This window comes from Oncorhynchus clarkii, chromosome 5 (genome assembly GCF_045791955.1).
Source record: "Oncorhynchus clarkii lewisi isolate Uvic-CL-2024 chromosome 5, UVic_Ocla_1.0, whole genome shotgun sequence".
NCBI lineage: Eukaryota > Metazoa > Chordata > Actinopteri > Salmoniformes > Salmonidae > Oncorhynchus > Oncorhynchus clarkii.
The window spans coordinates 64570765-64587990 of NC_092151.1; the positions used below are offsets into that span (position 1 = coordinate 64570765).

At 43.5% G+C, this 17226-nt stretch overlaps 2 protein-coding genes across 2 annotated transcripts; both read left to right on the forward strand.

Annotated features, from left to right (window-relative positions):
• Positions 1–295: 295 nt before the first annotated feature.
• Positions 296–5546, forward strand: LOC139409219 (cysteine-rich motor neuron 1 protein-like). Its single transcript, XM_071154068.1, has 5 exons — positions 296–565; positions 775–1011; positions 4272–4430; positions 4596–4748; positions 4895–5546. The coding sequence occupies exons 1-5, from the start codon at positions 373–375 to the stop codon at positions 5140–5142; spliced, it is 990 nt and encodes a 329-aa protein (XP_071010169.1). The 5' UTR covers positions 296–372; the 3' UTR covers positions 5143–5546.
• A 115-nt stretch (positions 5547–5661) lies between these two features.
• LOC139409220 (SEC22 homolog B, vesicle trafficking protein b) lies at positions 5662–9309 on the forward strand. The gene is made up of 5 exons (XM_071154069.1): positions 5662–5901; positions 7262–7371; positions 7530–7690; positions 7848–7994; positions 8371–9309. The coding sequence occupies exons 1-5, from the start codon at positions 5827–5829 to the stop codon at positions 8523–8525; spliced, it is 648 nt and encodes a 215-aa protein (XP_071010170.1). The 5' UTR covers positions 5662–5826; the 3' UTR covers positions 8526–9309.
• The last annotated feature ends 7917 nt before the right edge of the window (positions 9310–17226 follow it).

A 17226-nucleotide genomic window follows, 5' to 3' on the forward strand; every position in this document is an offset into this window, starting at 1 on the left:
CACACTTTTCACGTGAGAGGAGAGACCAAGCCAGCCTTTCTACTCAATAACAGTATCGCCAACTCTTGGAGAGAATGAAACTTTGGACATGTTTTCTTTGAGGCTATTGAAGCATAGCTGTTGTGAAATCTTTTGGAATTTGATTAAATGTGTACAGGAGAGAGAGACCGGGACAGACGGAGCCGGAGGGAATGAGCGAGGGAGAGGGGTGTGTGGTTTTGGCTGGGATAAGAAAAGAGATGGTTGGTCAGGAATCTGGCTGAAGGACAGTGGGAGGAGGAACACATGATGTTCATAAGTCTCTCAGAGGAACTGAAGCTCTCTTCGAGCCTATGCTTTGGTACGGTAAGTTGGGTTATTGATAACAGAGCAATGGTTCTGTTTTATCTTGGGCTCTGGGTGTTCTTGTTGGGGTGTAGCCCCTCACAGCTGCATGGGCAGGTTATTCTAGGTAAGGGGGAAGTGTGTGGAGGGGCAGTGGAGGGCCAGTGTGACACCAACCTCACATGTGTGTCTGTGAAGCCCGCTGACAAGGAGCAAACACCCAGTGCTGGACTCTGCAGCCGTGAGTCTACCTGTTACTATTCCCAATATTATGTGTTCCATATTTTGACTTTTATTTGTTTTATTCATGAGTGTATTTGAAAAGCAGTTAGATAAATAGTTATTTGCGTCCTCTAGTGAACTCCACTTTGACTATGACAATGGAATTGCAGTATTGTAACTAACTACAGAGGTGCGTGCAGTGCATCATATTGTCTATATCGCCCACAGCTCCCCTTGCCCCAGGCTGTGTGCCATGCTCTGGAGTGCTGTGTCCCCATGCCAGGCGAGTCTGCCCTGGGGGACATGTCACTGAGCCGTGTGGCTGCTGCCCACAGTGTGCCCGTCAGATGGGCCAGGTGTGTGGAGGCCCCCACTGGGAGAAAGGCTACTGTGACAGAGACCTCACCTGCACCCTGTTCACCGGACGCAGCCCTGCCAGACCCCCACACACCGGCGTGTGCAAAGGTAAGAGGATTGGTTCTAACAGATGGGGCTTAAGAGGGCACATTGAGGTACGGCCCCTGTACAAATTTAAGCATTGCGTAACAGCCACAGTGATGAAAGTGGTGCATGGTTGTGTATTATGTAACAGCTTACGTTTGTTAATGGGTGACTGTGTATGTCTGCCTATAACCTACTTAAACTACATATTCATAATTATTACATATCTATGTATAAATCTGTTTTATCTATACATTGTCAGGACAGAACGGTGGTGTCGGGGGAGGGGTGTGTCTCTGTTAACACCTGGTCTCTAATATGAAGGAAGTCTCGAGTTTCTGCTCGCCAGAGTTAGAATACCTCATGATAAGCTGTAGACCATACTATTTACCAAGAGTTTATCTATATTTTGCTATCTATTTACCACCACAAACTGATGTCGGCACTAAGACCGCACTCAACGAGCTGTATAAGTACATAGGCAAACAAGAAAATGCTCATCCAGTGGCAGCGCAGGGAAACTGAAATCTGTTTTACTTCATTTCTACCAGCATGTCACCTGTGTAAGTAGAGACGAAAACATTCTAGATCACCTTTCCTCCACACACAGAGACGCATACAAAGCTCTCCCTCACCCTCCATTTAGCAAATCTGACTCACACAAAAATGTAGTAACTCTATCCTCCTGATTCCTGCTTACAAGCATAAACTCAAACAGGAAGTTCCAGTTACACACATGCTTAATATAGAAGTGGTCTGATGAAGCAGATGCTAAGCTACAGGACTGTTTCGATAGCACAGACTGGAATATGTTTTGTGATTAATCCAAAGGCATTCAGGAGTTTACTGCATCAGTCACCGCCTTCATTAATAAGTGCATCGATGACATCGTCCCCACAGTGACCGTACATAGATATACCAACCAGAAGCCATGGATTACAGGCAACATCCGCACTGAGTTAAAGGCTAGATCTTCCACTTTCAAGGACTGGGACGCTAATCTGGACGCTAATCTGGACGCTTATAAGAAATCCTGCTACGCCCTCCAATGAACCATCAAACAGGCAAAGTGTCAATACAGAATCCTATTACATCGACTCTGATGACCGTTGGATGTGGCAGGGCTTGCAAACTATCACGGATTACAAAGGGAAACCCAGCCGCAAGCTGTCCAGACAAACTATATACCTTCTATGCTCGCGTCGTAGCTAGCAACACTGAACCATGCATGAGAGCACCAGCTGTTCCAGACGACTGTGTGATCACGCTCTCCGTAGCCAATGTGAGTAAGACCTTTAAACAGGTTAGCATTTACAAGGCCGCAGGACCAGATGGATTACCAGGATGTGTACTCAGAGCATGCGCTGGCAAGTGTCTTCACTAACATTTTCAACCTCTCCCTGACCCAGTCTGTAACACCTACATGTTTAAGCAGACCACCATAGGTTACCTTAGTACCTGTGCCCAAGAATGCTATCTAAATGACTATCGCCCCGTAGCACTCGCATTTGTTGCCATGAAATGCTTTGAAAGGCAGGTCATCACCACCACCATCCCAGACACCCTGGACCCACTTCAATTCACATGCCGCCCCAACAGATCCACAGATGACACAATCTCTATTGCACTCCCTACTGCCCTTTCCAACCTGGACAAAAGGAACACCTACCTGAGAATGCTGTTCATTGACTACAGCTCAGCATTTAACACCATAGTGCCCTCAACTCATCACTAAGCTAAGGACTCTGGGATTAAACACCTCGTCTGCAACTGGATCCTGGACTTCCTGACGGGCTGCCCCCAGGTGGTGAGGGTAGGCAACAACACATCTGCCATGCTGACCCTCAACATGGGGGTCCCTCAGAGGTACGTGCTTAGTCCCCTCCAGTACTACCTGTTCAACAACGACTGCGTGGCCGTGCACAACACCATCATTACATTTGCCGACGACACAGCGGTGGTAGGCCTGATCATCGACGACGATGAGACAGCATGGCAGTGTGGTGCCCGGACAATAACCTCTCCCTCAATTTCAGCAAGACAGCTGATTGTGGACTACAGGAAATGGAGGGCTGAGCATGCCCCCCATTCACATAGACGGGGCTGTAGTGGAGCAGGTCGAGAGCTTCAAGTTCCTCTGTGTCCACATCCCTCAGGAATTATCATGGTCCACACACACCAACACAGTTGTGAAGAGGGCACGACAACACCTCTTCCCACTCAGGAGGCTGAAAAGATTTTGCATGGGCCCTCAGATCCTCAAAGTTATACAGCTGCACAAGTGAGAGCATCTTGACTGGCTGCATCACCCCTTGGTATGACAACTGCTTGGCACCTGACCGCAAGGAGCTACATCATTTCAATGATGAGTGAGAAAGTTAGACGCACAAATATCAAACTCCCACAAAAAAATGCTAACCTCCCATGTTATTGGAATGTTGAGCAGTTAGCATGTCTTGGGGGTATGGTATTTGTGTCTAACCTTCTCACACATCATTATTCATGACTCATTCAGGTAGCATCCACATTAATGTATAAGTGGTTAGAAACATTATATTCTTATTTAGAATAAAAGTGACTCAAATTACACTGTACATTATTTACCATTCAATTATTTTGGGCACAAAATTATCTTGGTTGTGGTTGGGAATTAAAATTACACAACCAAAACCAACAGCAAATACACAAGCTTGAGTCACAAGCTTGATGTAGTCATTGCCTGCTATGAATATGGGACCCAAATACTTAACTTTTTACTACTTTACTACTAAGTGAAATTGTCCCAATACTTTTGGTCCTGGACTATGCCCAAAAAGTGCTATAATTTGTAAACCGTACACCCGATATGGATGAAAATACCCTCAAAGATGACATTAAAGCTGATTTTAACCTCAGTCGTTGTATCATTTCAAATCCAAAGTGCTGTAGTACAGAGCCAGAATAAAAAAAACATTGCCACTGTCCCAATTATTTTGGAGCTTACTGTATCTACCTCAATTACCTCGTACCCCTGCACATTGACTCTGTATTGTTACCGTGTATATAGCCAAGTTATCGTTACTCATTTTGTATTTATTTATCAATGTATCTTTTTTTGTGTCTCTACATTGTTGGGAAGGGCCCGTATGTAAGCGTTTAACTATTTGTTTACGAAGCATGTCACAAATAAAATTGTATTTTATTTGACATATATTATAACAGATCTTCAAATAAAATGTTACCTTTCTCGTTACCTTATCCCAGTAATCTCACCCTTTCTGTGACTCTCCCCTGTCGTGTTCCAGTGTTACATGGGCATCAGGCAGACCCCCTGGCAGACCCCCTATGCCCCTGGATGTGGGGCTGCAACGTCAGGGCAGGGGCCTGTGACTGCTACTCCCTACAGACTTGCCACGCTGCCTTCTCCTATCACAGTTTGGACCAATGTCTCAAAACAATGAGAGGTGAGATACATAGACCTAGGCACCCATGTAAACGGACACACACACACACATACTGATAAGATTGGAAAGTACTGTAGCCTTTCAAAGTTTTGTAGAATAAGCTCCTGCTGTATGTGCTTTTGATGTTTTAGGCATATAATTGAAACTTGGCTATCGATTCTCCAGGGGATGAGCTCTGGAGTGAGATGGAGGAACAAGGGGAGCATACATGTGTGGAATGGGGCTGTGAGTTGCAGGGAAGCCAGTGTGTGTGTATGGAGAGGAGCTGCTACTCACCCACACCATTATTCTCTGAAGACACCTGTGAAAACATGCTGCGTGAGTTTCACCACAAAAATAATAACCAACTGCTGCAACACAATAGAGTAAATCGATATTTCGCAAACAATATGGTATTCAAAAACTAAACGTGAACATCTATACATTAATCTCCGTTCCTCTTTCTCTCCACATGTCTATCTCAGAGAGAGCTCGCTGCAGCAATGTTAACTGCCCTGAGGTCCAAGTCCCTTCCTGCCCTGCTGATTCCTTCCTCACTGAGCCTTACATTCCTCATGGCCAATGCTGCCCTCTGGTGCCAGCTATCTGCACATGCAACTTCGATAAATGCCCGTTGGCACCCCCGACCTGTCCTCCTGGCCAGCAAGTCCATGGTGTGGAGAGCAGGGATGGTCTTCCAGGGGCTTGTTGCCACCAGTACCAGTGTGTGTAGGGTTAGGCACTGCTTAGGCAGCAAAGTTTGATGAGATGATGACAGATAAAGTAAAAGAAGAGAGAAGGGGTAGACAGGCCAAAGGAAAGTGCCAGGACCTCAAACAGAGCTGGACTCGACAGACAGGACTCCACTGGTTAATAGCTGATGGATTGCATGGGCAATTTTATATGCATTATGACTCACACATTGCCTACAGTTGTTATTTCTGAAATCATGGCATTAATCGCTTTTTTGAGCAACGTTGCCTAAATGTAACTAAAACCATTTAACCAAATTCTAATACATTCTAATACATCACTGATAATGGGTTGGGAGGAATAGGCTATTGTGCCCGTGGTAGGATACTGGATGTCATGTGCATATTTTCATAATAAAGGAAACAATAGACCCCTCTTTTCAAATTACATGAGTCGTGATTTATATTTTATGCATAGTGGTCATTTTATTTAATCCCAGAGGCTATTCGATTATAATAAGTGAGGGAGTAACGCGGAACCTTTGAGGCATTCCTGTCTGGGATGAACGGTCAGATTTGAGCGACACCCAAAGCACTAGCGTTTCCGGCCAGCTCAGCGCGTCCGGAGTGTTGTGTTGTCAATCTAGCTACTGCCTGTCATTAGCTTTCACTTAGTGACACTGTGGCGATCACTAGTGGTGGACAATAACACATCCAGTTCCAAAATGGTGCTGCTGACAATGATCGCTCGGTTGGCGGATGGACTGCCACTTGCCGCCTCAATGCAGGAGGACGAACAGGTTAATATTTCTGGTTTTCCTAATGCCATGTATGTTAGCTTGAATTGATAGTGCTAGCTATCTATCGTCCCACCTACTATTGGCAAATAGTTTTTCGCTAGTGTGCTACGTGTGCAATATGGACCTTGTCATCTATGCAGGCCTACTTTCTTCATACTAAAATCATATTATATGAGCTTGATTGTGTCTGACATTTAAATCCAGATGGACGTATTCCAGCTGTGTCAGAGTAACAGGCAGCTAATAATTGAATGGCCTACCTACAGATGTGTTTAAACAAAGATTGTTGGTATCCATTAGTGGGAGTTAGAGGATAGGTACTGTTTGGTGTAGCTTGGCAATGCTTTCTTCGTCCTCGATACGTAGTAACAGGAGTCTCATAAAATGGCCATGTCCAGTTGCACGGGGTCCGTTCGAATTCAGTAAAATGCTCCTTTATTAAATAAAGTACTTTTTTTGCTACATTTAGTAATCCAACGCTGCCATCTTGTCTATTTCAAGTCTTCTCTAATTGACTGAGACAGGTGGGTGTCTACCCCGAAGTGCCGCATGTCTTGATCAATGAACGAAGACTTGAAATATACAAGATGGTGGTGTACACGTTGTTGGATTACTTAGACCCCCCCCAAATTACTTATTTTAATAAAGGAGGATTTTCTAAACTCAAACGTACCCTGTGCAACTGGACATGGCCATTTTGAGACTCCTGTTCCACAACTCGAGGGCGAAGACGGTGTCCCCAAGCTAAGGTTGGTCGAAAATGCTCTGCTACACCAAACAGTACCGATCATGTAATGTATACCAAAAATCTGAGGTTAAATCACATTATCTGATGTAACAATATCTACCCGCTAATGGCCAGGCTTAGTCAGATCATGTGATACCGTATTCCAACATTCAAAATGTATCTCCTTTGGTTAATAAAGTAGGTCCATTGAGTAAATTCTGCTCAAGTTAATTTGCGATTTGTGACGGTCTACTGTACTCCCACAAATTGTTTATCAAAAGCATCATTCATCCTTGTTATTTCCTTGTAGTTGTAGCGAATAAGGAGGCAATGTATTACCGAGTTGTTGCTGTAGGCTACATGTGAGTCTTGCCACCTGCTGGAAGAACTCTAACATGTTTCCCTTGCTTTCCTAACTGCTCTCCCAAAGGGAAGTGAGAAGGTTGGTCTTTTCTCTGCACTGTAACCGATGCTTGGAAATCATACACATTGTTCCTGTGATGTGTCACTGTGTTTACCATACCCAGACCACCCGCTTCTTTGTTAATGACGTTTATATTGATCCCAATCATTGGTTCAGTGTCCTTTTAAATCTTCTTGGATGCTTAACCTCTTGCTCTGTCCTGTGTTTAGTTGGGTCGGGACCTGCAACAGTACCAGAGCCAGGCTAAACAGCTGTTCAGGAAACTCAATGACCAGAGTCCCACACGTTGCACATTAGAGGCTGGCTCCATGTCCTTTCAGTGAGTTCAAACCACACTCTCTTGGCAAAACACTAGTCATAACACACCTTTCTCAAATGTTTTTTAAAGAGTAATGACTTGCACTAATAAGCAGGCATACACTGACCGTTATGCATCCCAGACACTGACTCATGTTTCCCTTATGTTTCTCCCTCCAGCTACGTCATAGAAAAAGGAGTGGTCTACCTAGTGCTGTCTGAAGCAAGCTTTCCCAAAAAACTTGCCTTTGCTTACCTGGAAGACCTGCAGGCAGAGTTCCATGAACAGCACGGGAAGAAGGTCCCCACTGTGTCCCGGCCGTACTCCTTCATTGAGTTTGGTGAGATTCAATGAAATATATCATCGTTAGAATCCTTACTAACAACCCAATGTTGATTTAATAGGAAACCCTAGCATTAAATTATGAATAAATATGCCATAAAGTCCTGTAATGTTCACATGTCTCTTTTTTATGGAGTTTTTCCCTCTGTCTACAGACACCTACATTCAGAAGACCAAGAAGTCCTACATAGACAGCCGAGCCCGTAGGAACCTGGGCAGCATCAACACAGAGCTGCAGGACGTCCAGAGGATCATGGTGGCCAACATTGAGGAAGTATTGCAGCGAGGGGAGGCCTTGTCTGGTAATGTCTACTTCTTGTTCTTCCTTCTCAGAGATTTACAGTGATAATGGTTCATGTAGGTCAATGTATAACTGAAACACCTCTATTATACAAACCTTATCTCCGATGTCTAACTAGGGCCGGGCTTATTTAATTAGCATAAATGCATATCATTGCAACAGAATGATGATAGGTAGAATGTAAATGTTAGGTAGAATTCACTAGATTCACTAATAAAAGGGAGTATCACTTCTGTTACATACTGTTCGTCAAGCTCTGACAAAGAATAGTGCTTCAGAGGAAGAGGAAGCAGATGCCATTCTCACTTGTGTTAAATGAGGATTTGTTCTGGTTTCTGTTCCCTCTGATCACCTGGATCCACTCCTATCACATCCAGCTCTGGACTCCAAGGCCAGTAATCTGTCCAGCCTGTCAAAGAAGTACAGAAGCGATGCCAAGTACCTGAACACTCGTTCCACCTATGCTAAGCTGGCTGCAGGCGGGGTCTTCTTCATTATGCTTATCGTCTACGTCCGCTTCTGGTGGCTCTGAGAGAGGAGAGGAGATAGGGGAGGGGTTGGAGAAGAAGAGCTGGAAGAAGTTGAGCTCTGGTCTCACATTCTATCCAATATGGGATCCCTCCTTTTAACACAAGACTGTTGAAGACTTGTTTTTCCCAACTGTCTGTCCATATATCTATAAAGTAACTACATGTTATGTTTTATTAGCAATTAGGTAGTCATCCTGTAGTGGTTATACCTTGGAGTTGAAAGAGTGTGAGTATTGCATGTGAGAATGTGAGAGGAAATGTTTGTTTTGTGTGTGTGTGTGTTACCAAATCCTGTATGATGACAAATCTTCTCTTATCAATTTAGTTGTGTATAGCAGTAAGAAAGAAAAATCTACATAGTTATATTTACCCAGAGGACATCATAAGGGCTTTGCCGTTAATAACACTACTATTATTATGTTGGCATTGTGGTTTGGTGGAGATTTCTTAATGGTTAACCTGCTGTTCTGGGGTGATCAATCACATTACATGTGATATTGGCTGCAGAAATAATATTCCTCATTCACCTTCATCTTCACACTGAGAGATTGGAACAGTTTAACACCAGACCAGACACATTCATCAGTTGATGTCTAAAGGGGGCATCTTTTATTTTGTAAAAAGTTTACACAAGTGAAGACACCATGTTAAAAAAAATAATAATCAGGATGAGAATTGTAGCTAGTTTATGTTATGTAGCTGGCTTATGCTAATCAGCGGCTGGATAGGATAATGAATTTCAACTTCACTGTTTCGTCTGCTATAAATAAAATGATTTTCACTGCAGTATTGAATTTCTACTACAGAATGCAAACTTGGTAACAAGTCAAGATTCTTGCTGTATTCCTGCCCTGTGCTTAGTCATGAACTTTGGACCCAGCCAGTGGTAGGTAGTCCATGCATACCATAAGGTCAAAGTCAGACCTCTAAATACATAAGAGGAAGGTGTGTCATCAGCTGTGTTTCGTTCAAGTTGTGTTTGTTTAAAAGAACCAGCAGCTACTGGTAGGCCTGGTTCATGCAACAGCTCATGCTATACCTATCCCAGCCAGCAGTTGGTGCCCTTTGCTTATGATAATGTTGCAAGTGAAAATGGCATTCCTTTGCAACTTGTACTGTTGCGGCGAAGACTAATGCACAAAATCTTAGGGTGGTATTGGAAGAAGAATATAGTCTGCTGCTTCCGGGGTAGAAAAAACAATTATCTACATACGTTTAGAAAGTGCTGAAGCCTGTTTCTGCTCACATAGTTTGAACAGGAAGTGGGCATAGCAGAAATGAGAAGCAGCAGAGGGTAGCGTCAGTAGTAGCATGCAAAGCTAACCACAGGGCACAGGCTAACCTTTTCACCTCTCACCATACTCTCATCTTCAAGGGAAGTGTGTGTGTGTGACTGACCTAGCAGAGACAGTCTTTACAGGAAGGACACATCAGATACCGATGACACTTAATGGATTCAAAATGCTAACGCAGCCTATCACTATAGTCACTGTCTATGTTACATCGCTGGAATCAGCCAATATGCTCAATGCTGTAAAACAATTTGCATTTATTTCATGAAATTTACTTTGAAAGGGTAGAGTTCATACTGTTGATGCCTCTTGTCAAATAACTCTCTTGCTAGTCAAATCACTCTGTCTTGTTGGAGGTATGTTTGAATGGGTTCCTCGGGCCTTTGGCCATGGCTGAGAAGACCCTGATGATGAGTCTTTTTTGGGCTCCTCCTTCAGCTGAAAGATGGAGGAAGAAATGTCTTGAACTGAAGGCTCAGCACCATGAGGATCAATATGAGGGGCTAAAGACAGGAGAGGGTGGGGGGTAGAGAGTGAAGGAATGAGAGCGATGTATTTATCATTGTTCCGTAGCAACTGCTATTTACATGTTCCTAACACACACCTAGACAAAACTACAAATCTAGTTACAGTTGAGCTCTCAAATATTGTTAAACGTGGCAATTTCCATCAGCAGAGGAAATATTGTCCTGGACTGACTGGCAGTTCTTGTGTCCTCTCTTGGAAAGCTAGCGGTTGAAACAGAAATAAATTACAAAGGGAATATGTAAATAAATGTAACTCCTCCTAATCCCAAAGCCAACAATATAGTGTTGAATAGCAGATGCCGCTCTTGTATTTCTCTCATCATCCCCACATCAATAACACAACCCAATTGGAAAAAACAATAATCCGTCTGATGTACCTTGAAGATCCTGAGTTTGGTCATTGGAAAACAAAGGACAATCCTTCCTTTCTGCTGAGCCTCGATTCTCTGCTCTTTATTTACGCCCCTGAACACCTTGTGGATACGCAGGATTCATGGAGCAGCCGGACGCAGAGCAGAACTCAGACAGGACTCGTCTGATGAGCTGCTGAGATGTTGTCATGTCCGCTGACTATTGGGAGGGTCCATTTAGAACTGGGAGTAACACGAAGTACCTGGGATGCTGTGGTTCAACACACTATTGGATGGTCTTACCTGATCCAACCCCCATGATGAGGGGGGAATCAGAGATGGGAGCAAACAGTGCTTCACCAACTCCTCTGCAAAGGTGTGTAGGTCATCAGAGGAGGCAGTAAGGTATGAGAGAGGAGAGCTGCCCTGCCATCCCCTCATCAGCTCCTTGGACCAGTATTTAATCTCAAGAGCCAGCAGCCTTCTGTCCTCCGGGATAAGGCTCCACTCCTCAGGTTCACCCCCGTCTGGGTCACGATCTTAACGATCTTCAGGCACAGCATGGATAACTGCTCGAACGTCAGCTTTAGCCAACAACAGTGTAGGGTTTTGTCAATATCTTAATTTTGTTTTGCCTCTCAGATGACACTCTATTCCCTATATAATGCACTACTTTTCACCAGAACCCTATCTAAAGAGACTTACGTCATTCTTCATGCCATGCTTGATCACTCTCCATTGGCTGGATAAAAAAAAGAATATATACATTTTAGTTGGTGTTCACTGGTGTTAATGAAGTTACCGTGTCACCAGATAGCCATTAGCTACAACAAGTGTCTATTCCGTTAATAGTGATTACCGAGTACATGAGCCATTTGTTCTAGGCTTATGGTTAGAGTGAAGGGTACGGTTGAGGTTGTGTGTAGTGATTGCTGTTATTGTATTTGAGGTGAGTGAAAGACATGGGACGTACTCATCAGTTAGACTTCAACTTCTCAGGTAGTTGAGGAGGATTGGAGCACAGACTTTCGCTATGTTGAGAGAAGGCATTAGAGTCCTCTGAGCCTCTTTCTCCAGCGGCTCAGTGGTAGACCTCTGGTCCGTTTTAACCACACCTGGGTCCCTGAGAGGACTCTGGGGAACCACAAAGAGTTGAATATGGAGTTGAATCTTAAGTTATATGGCTCCCTCTCCTCGTCTTATTTCCTTCAACTGTACTGATTTGATAGCACTGGACAGGTGAAAGCATATCCAACATCACCATAACGCACTGAACACACCTCAGATCGGTTAAACTCGTTGTACAAAAGGCCTAGTCTCTGTGGGTTTCCGCTCCTCCCTTGTAATTACGGTCACTGATTAGTAAGGAAATCACCTAACCTGGTTGTCTATGTCTTTATTGAAAGGACAAACCAAAAACCAGCAGACACTAGATCCTCCATGAAATGAGATTGCAACCCTGGTCTAGACGATCCTATCTGCCAATCAGGGCTGAGTACGTAAATATATTTAAATTTGTATAAACACGCCCCACATGATCAGACAGCATTTCAATGGCAAAAGGTGGCCCAGGGAAATAAATAATAAAAAAATATGTTGTTTTAATTAAATAAACACACACAATACACAAAATGGTTTATTAGACATACAGTGATCATTTAAAACGTTCAATGAATTATAATAATAAAAATATATATACAGTTGAAGTCTTTTTTTTTAAGTTTACATACACTAAATACATTTGAACTCAGTTTTTCACAATTCCTGACATTTAATCGTAGTAAAAATTCCCTGTCTCAGGTCAGTTAGGATCACCACTTTATTTTAAGAATGTGAAATGTCAGAATAATAGTAGAGAGAGAGAGATTTATTTCAGCTTTTATTTCTTTCCTCACATCCCAGTGGGTCAGAAGTTTACATACACTCAATTAGTATTTGGTAGCATTTCCTTTAAATTGTTTAACTTGGGTCAAACTTTTTGCGTAGCCTTCCACAAGCTTCCCACAATAAATTGGGTGAATTTTGGCTCATTCCTCATTGGCTAAAGGTTTGTAGCTTCTCCTTGCTTGCATACGCCTTTTCAGTTCTGCCTACAAATGTTCTATAGGATTGAGGTCAGGGCTTTGTGATGGCCACTCCAATACCTTGACTTTGTTGTCCTTAAGCCATTTTGCCACAACTTTGGAAGTATGCTTGGGGTCATTGTCCATTTGGAAGACCCATTTGCGACCAAGCTTTAACCTCTTGACTGATGTCTTGATGTTGCTTCAATATATCCACATAATTTTCCTGCCTCATGATGCCATCTATTTTATGAAGTGCACCAGTCCCTTTTGCAGCAAAGCACACCCACAACATTATGCTGCCACCTCTGTGCTTCACGGTTGGGATTGTGTTCTTCGGCTTGCAAGCCTCCCTCCTTTTCCTCCGAACATAACAATGGACATTATGGCCAAACGGTTCTATTTTTGTTTCATCAGACCAGAGGACATTTCTCCAAAAAGTATTATCTTTGTCCCCATGTGCAGTTGCAAACCGTAGTCTGACTTTTTTTTACGGCGGTTTTGGAGCAGTGGATTCTTCCTTGCTGAATGTCCTTTCAGGTTATGTCGATATAGGACTTGTTTTACTGTGGATATAGATCATTTTGTACCTGTTTCCTCCAGCATCTTCACAAGGTCCTTTGCTGTTGTTCTGGGATTGATTTTCACTTTTCGCACAATAGTATGTTCATCTCTAGGAGACAGAATGCGTCTCCTTCCTGAGCGGTATGACGGCTGCGTGGTCTCATGGTGTTTATACTTGCGTACTATTGTTTGTACAGATGAACGTGGTACCTTCAGGCGTTTGGAAATTGCTCCCAAAGATGAACCAGACTTGTGGACGTCTACAATTTGTTTTGAGGACTTGGCTGATTTCTTTCGATTTTCCCATGATATCAAGCAAAGAGGCACTGAGTTTGAAGGCAGGCCTTGAAATACATCCACAGGTACACCTCCAATTGACTCAAATTATGTCAATTAGCCTATCAGAAGCTTCTAAAGCCATGACATAATTTTCTGGAATTTTCCAAGCTGTTTATAGGCACAGTCAACTTAGTGTATGTCAACTTCTGACCCACTGGAATTGTGATACAGTGAATTATAAGTGAAATAATCTGTCTGTAAACAATTGTTGGAGAAATGACACAAAGTAGATGTCCTAACCGACTTGCCAAAAGTTTATTAACAAGAAATTTGTGGAGTGGTTGAAAAACGAGTTTTAGTGACTCCAACCTAAGTGTATGCAAACTTCCGACTTCAACTGCATTAGGAAACTATTCAGACCCCTTTACTTATTCCACATTTTGTTACGTTACAGCCTTTTTCTGAAATGGATTAAATAGTTTTTTCCCTTGTCAATCTACACACAATACCCCATAATGACAAAGTAAAAATTATTTTTTAGAAATATGACATTGACATAAGTGTTCAGACCCTTTACTCAGTATTTTGTTAAAGCAGCTTTGGCAGCGATTACAGCCTCGAGTCTTCTTGGGTATGACGCTACAAGCCTGTTTTGGGGAAGTTTCTCCCATTCTTCTCTGCAGATCCTCTCAAATTCTGTCCGGGCTCTGGCTGGGCCACTCAAGGACATTCAGAGATATTTCTCGAAGCCACTACTGCGTTGTCTGGGCTGTGTGCTTAGGGCCGTTGTCCTGCTGGAAGGTGAACCATCACCCCAGTCTGAGGTCCTGAGCACTCTGGAGCAGGTTTTCATCAAGAATATGTCTTTACTTTGCTCCGTTCATCTTTCCCTCGATCCTGACTACTGCTGAAAGGCATCCCCACAGCATGATGTCACCACAATGCTTCATCGTAGGGATGGTGCTAGGTTTACTGCAGACGTGACGCTTGGCTCTTGGTTTCATCAGACCAGAGAATCTTGGTTCTCATGGTCTGAGCGTCCTTTAAGTGCCTTTTGGCAAACTCCAAGCGGGCTGTCATGTGCCTTATACTGAGGAGTGGCTTCCGTCTGGCCACTCTACCATAAATCCCTGATTGATGGAGTGCTACAGAGATGGTTGTCCTTCGGGAAGGTTCTCCCATCTCCACAGAGGAACTCTGGAGCTCTGTCAGAGTCACCATCGTGTTCTAGGTCACCTCCCTGACCAAGGCCCTTTTCCAATGATTGCTCAGTTTGGTCGGGCGGCCAGCTCCAGGAAGGTTCTTGGTGGTTCCAAACTTCTTCCATTTAAGAATGATGGAGGCCACTGTGTTCTTGGGGACCTTCAATGCCGCAGACATGTTTTGGTACCCTTCCCCGGATCTGTGCCTCAACACAATCCTGTCTCGGAGCTCTACTGACAATTTCTTTGACCTCATTGCTTGGTTTTTCTCTGACACGCACTGTCAACTGTGGGACCTTATATAGACAGGTGTGTGCCTTTCCAAATCATGTCCAATCAATGGAATTGACCACAGGTGAACTCCAATCAAGTTGTAAACATCTCAAGGATGATCAATGGAAACAATATGCACCTGAGCTCAATTTCGAGTCTCATAGCAAAGAGTCTGAATACTTTTCTAAAAACCTGTTTTTGCTTTGTCATTATGGGGTATTGTGTGCAACAAAAAATAAATCATCAGTTTGAGAATAAGGCTATTACAAAGTAAAACGTGGAAAATGTCAAGGGGTCTGAATACTTTCCGAATGCACTGTATATATATTTTACAAAGTGCAGAAAACCACCTTCTCCTTTAACTCTAGTGTGGTTATATTATAAGCCACAAGCTGGTTGTCAACATTCCAAACAACAGCCCTGTTCCGTCTGTGACATGTACTCTGTAGTTAGAGCGTGCATGATTCGTGTGCCCTTCTGAATTGTGTGCCCTTCAAATGTCCTTTTTATTATGTATCAGCATCTCGCAACTTCAGCATCTCGCAACTTCAGCAATTCCTTCCTCGCCCCTCTGTTCTTTGCAAATCTCAAAGCTCCCATGTTCCCCTTGCTGCTTGTAAACCATCAAGTCACAATGTTTTTGAGGCCTGCAAAATCTCTCACTGCCCTGTCTCCCCTGTTATATCTTTCCATATTCGGTAAGTTCTCATACTCCACCTCAGACACAGATCTACTATGTAGCATTAGCAGGGAATGGGGAGTAGAATTTCACCACATGGGAAAGCTGAAATGTCAAACTGATAAAAGGATCGAAGGAGTTGAGAGAGTGATGTATTGCTCCCCCTCCTGTCCTTTCTCTCACCCTCCTCTGTATGTTACCATGGCAGCAGGGGGTGCGTGACAGTCATGTGAAAACAAAGCTGATTGGATTAAAATACTTAGAGTGATCAGGGGTCAGGTAAAACTGCACACGCACTAAACACACCATAAACTGATTATATATACACACACACACGCATGCACGCACACACGCACGCACACACACACACACACACACACACACACACACACACACACAATCACATTAATGGCATAGAGCTTGGCATACAAATTTAGACCACAGCGACATAGATACAATAGACAATGCATGACACGCTAACTTGATTAAAGACGTTTACTGCAAAAGACTCGCAAACACACAAATAGATACACATAGTCCCTCATGTCTCCTGCACATTTTTTACTTTAAAAAGCAACAGCACCTTTAATTGATGACATCCAAGCCACATGCTGTAAACCTTGTTTGATAGGAAATTCAATGGCAGATTATTGTTCCAAGCTTATGAAACATGGATTCATTCAGTCCAGGCCAAGAGCCTCACTAGACAGGATGTGAGAATAAAGGCCCACACACACAACTGTCCTATGTAAAGTACCATGATTTTAAATGATGGATGTGACTGTGCAACGTACATGCAGTGTTACCAGTTTCTACTACAGTAATACAAGCCCCTCTATTGTAGTTCTACAACTTAGACATAATCATATTTACTATAACAGTATTGAATAATATCAATAACAATCAATGTCATTAAACCAGTGTGTTTCTCTTCTCCCAGCTTTCCTTATACTTCCCTGTCTCTTCCTGTTCCTCTTCTCTCACGCTCCTTCCCATTCAGCTCCCTCCCATCCAGCAGCTGCACGGTAGTGGACGATGGGGTTGTAAAAGCGAGGGCCGAAAGAGGAAGTCAGCGGGACCTTGTGAGTTATTATCCCCCCAACCCCCAACGTACACACAGGGGCCTGGGAACTGTCCTCTTCTCATAGAGGACCACAGTGCAGCGTGGAGCAGGGCTGTTCTCCGGGCCTGCTTCCTCCATCCCCATCCGTGTACCTTACCACCCGATCACAGGCCTGCTATACGTCCACAGCCGTCATAACAACACATGAGCATATGTGTACAACAAGACAGCATTTTCTTCATAATAAATCCACTTGCTCACCATTGCCTTACAACAGATTAGTTCCCACCGTGATCACTTGCGGGTACTGCCCAAGGTGTCTGTTGCTGTGTGGCCCTAAACACGTCACAGCGTGATAATTCATGGCAAAACCATGGGTCTGCCAACAGAAAAAGAAAATGTACGTAAATG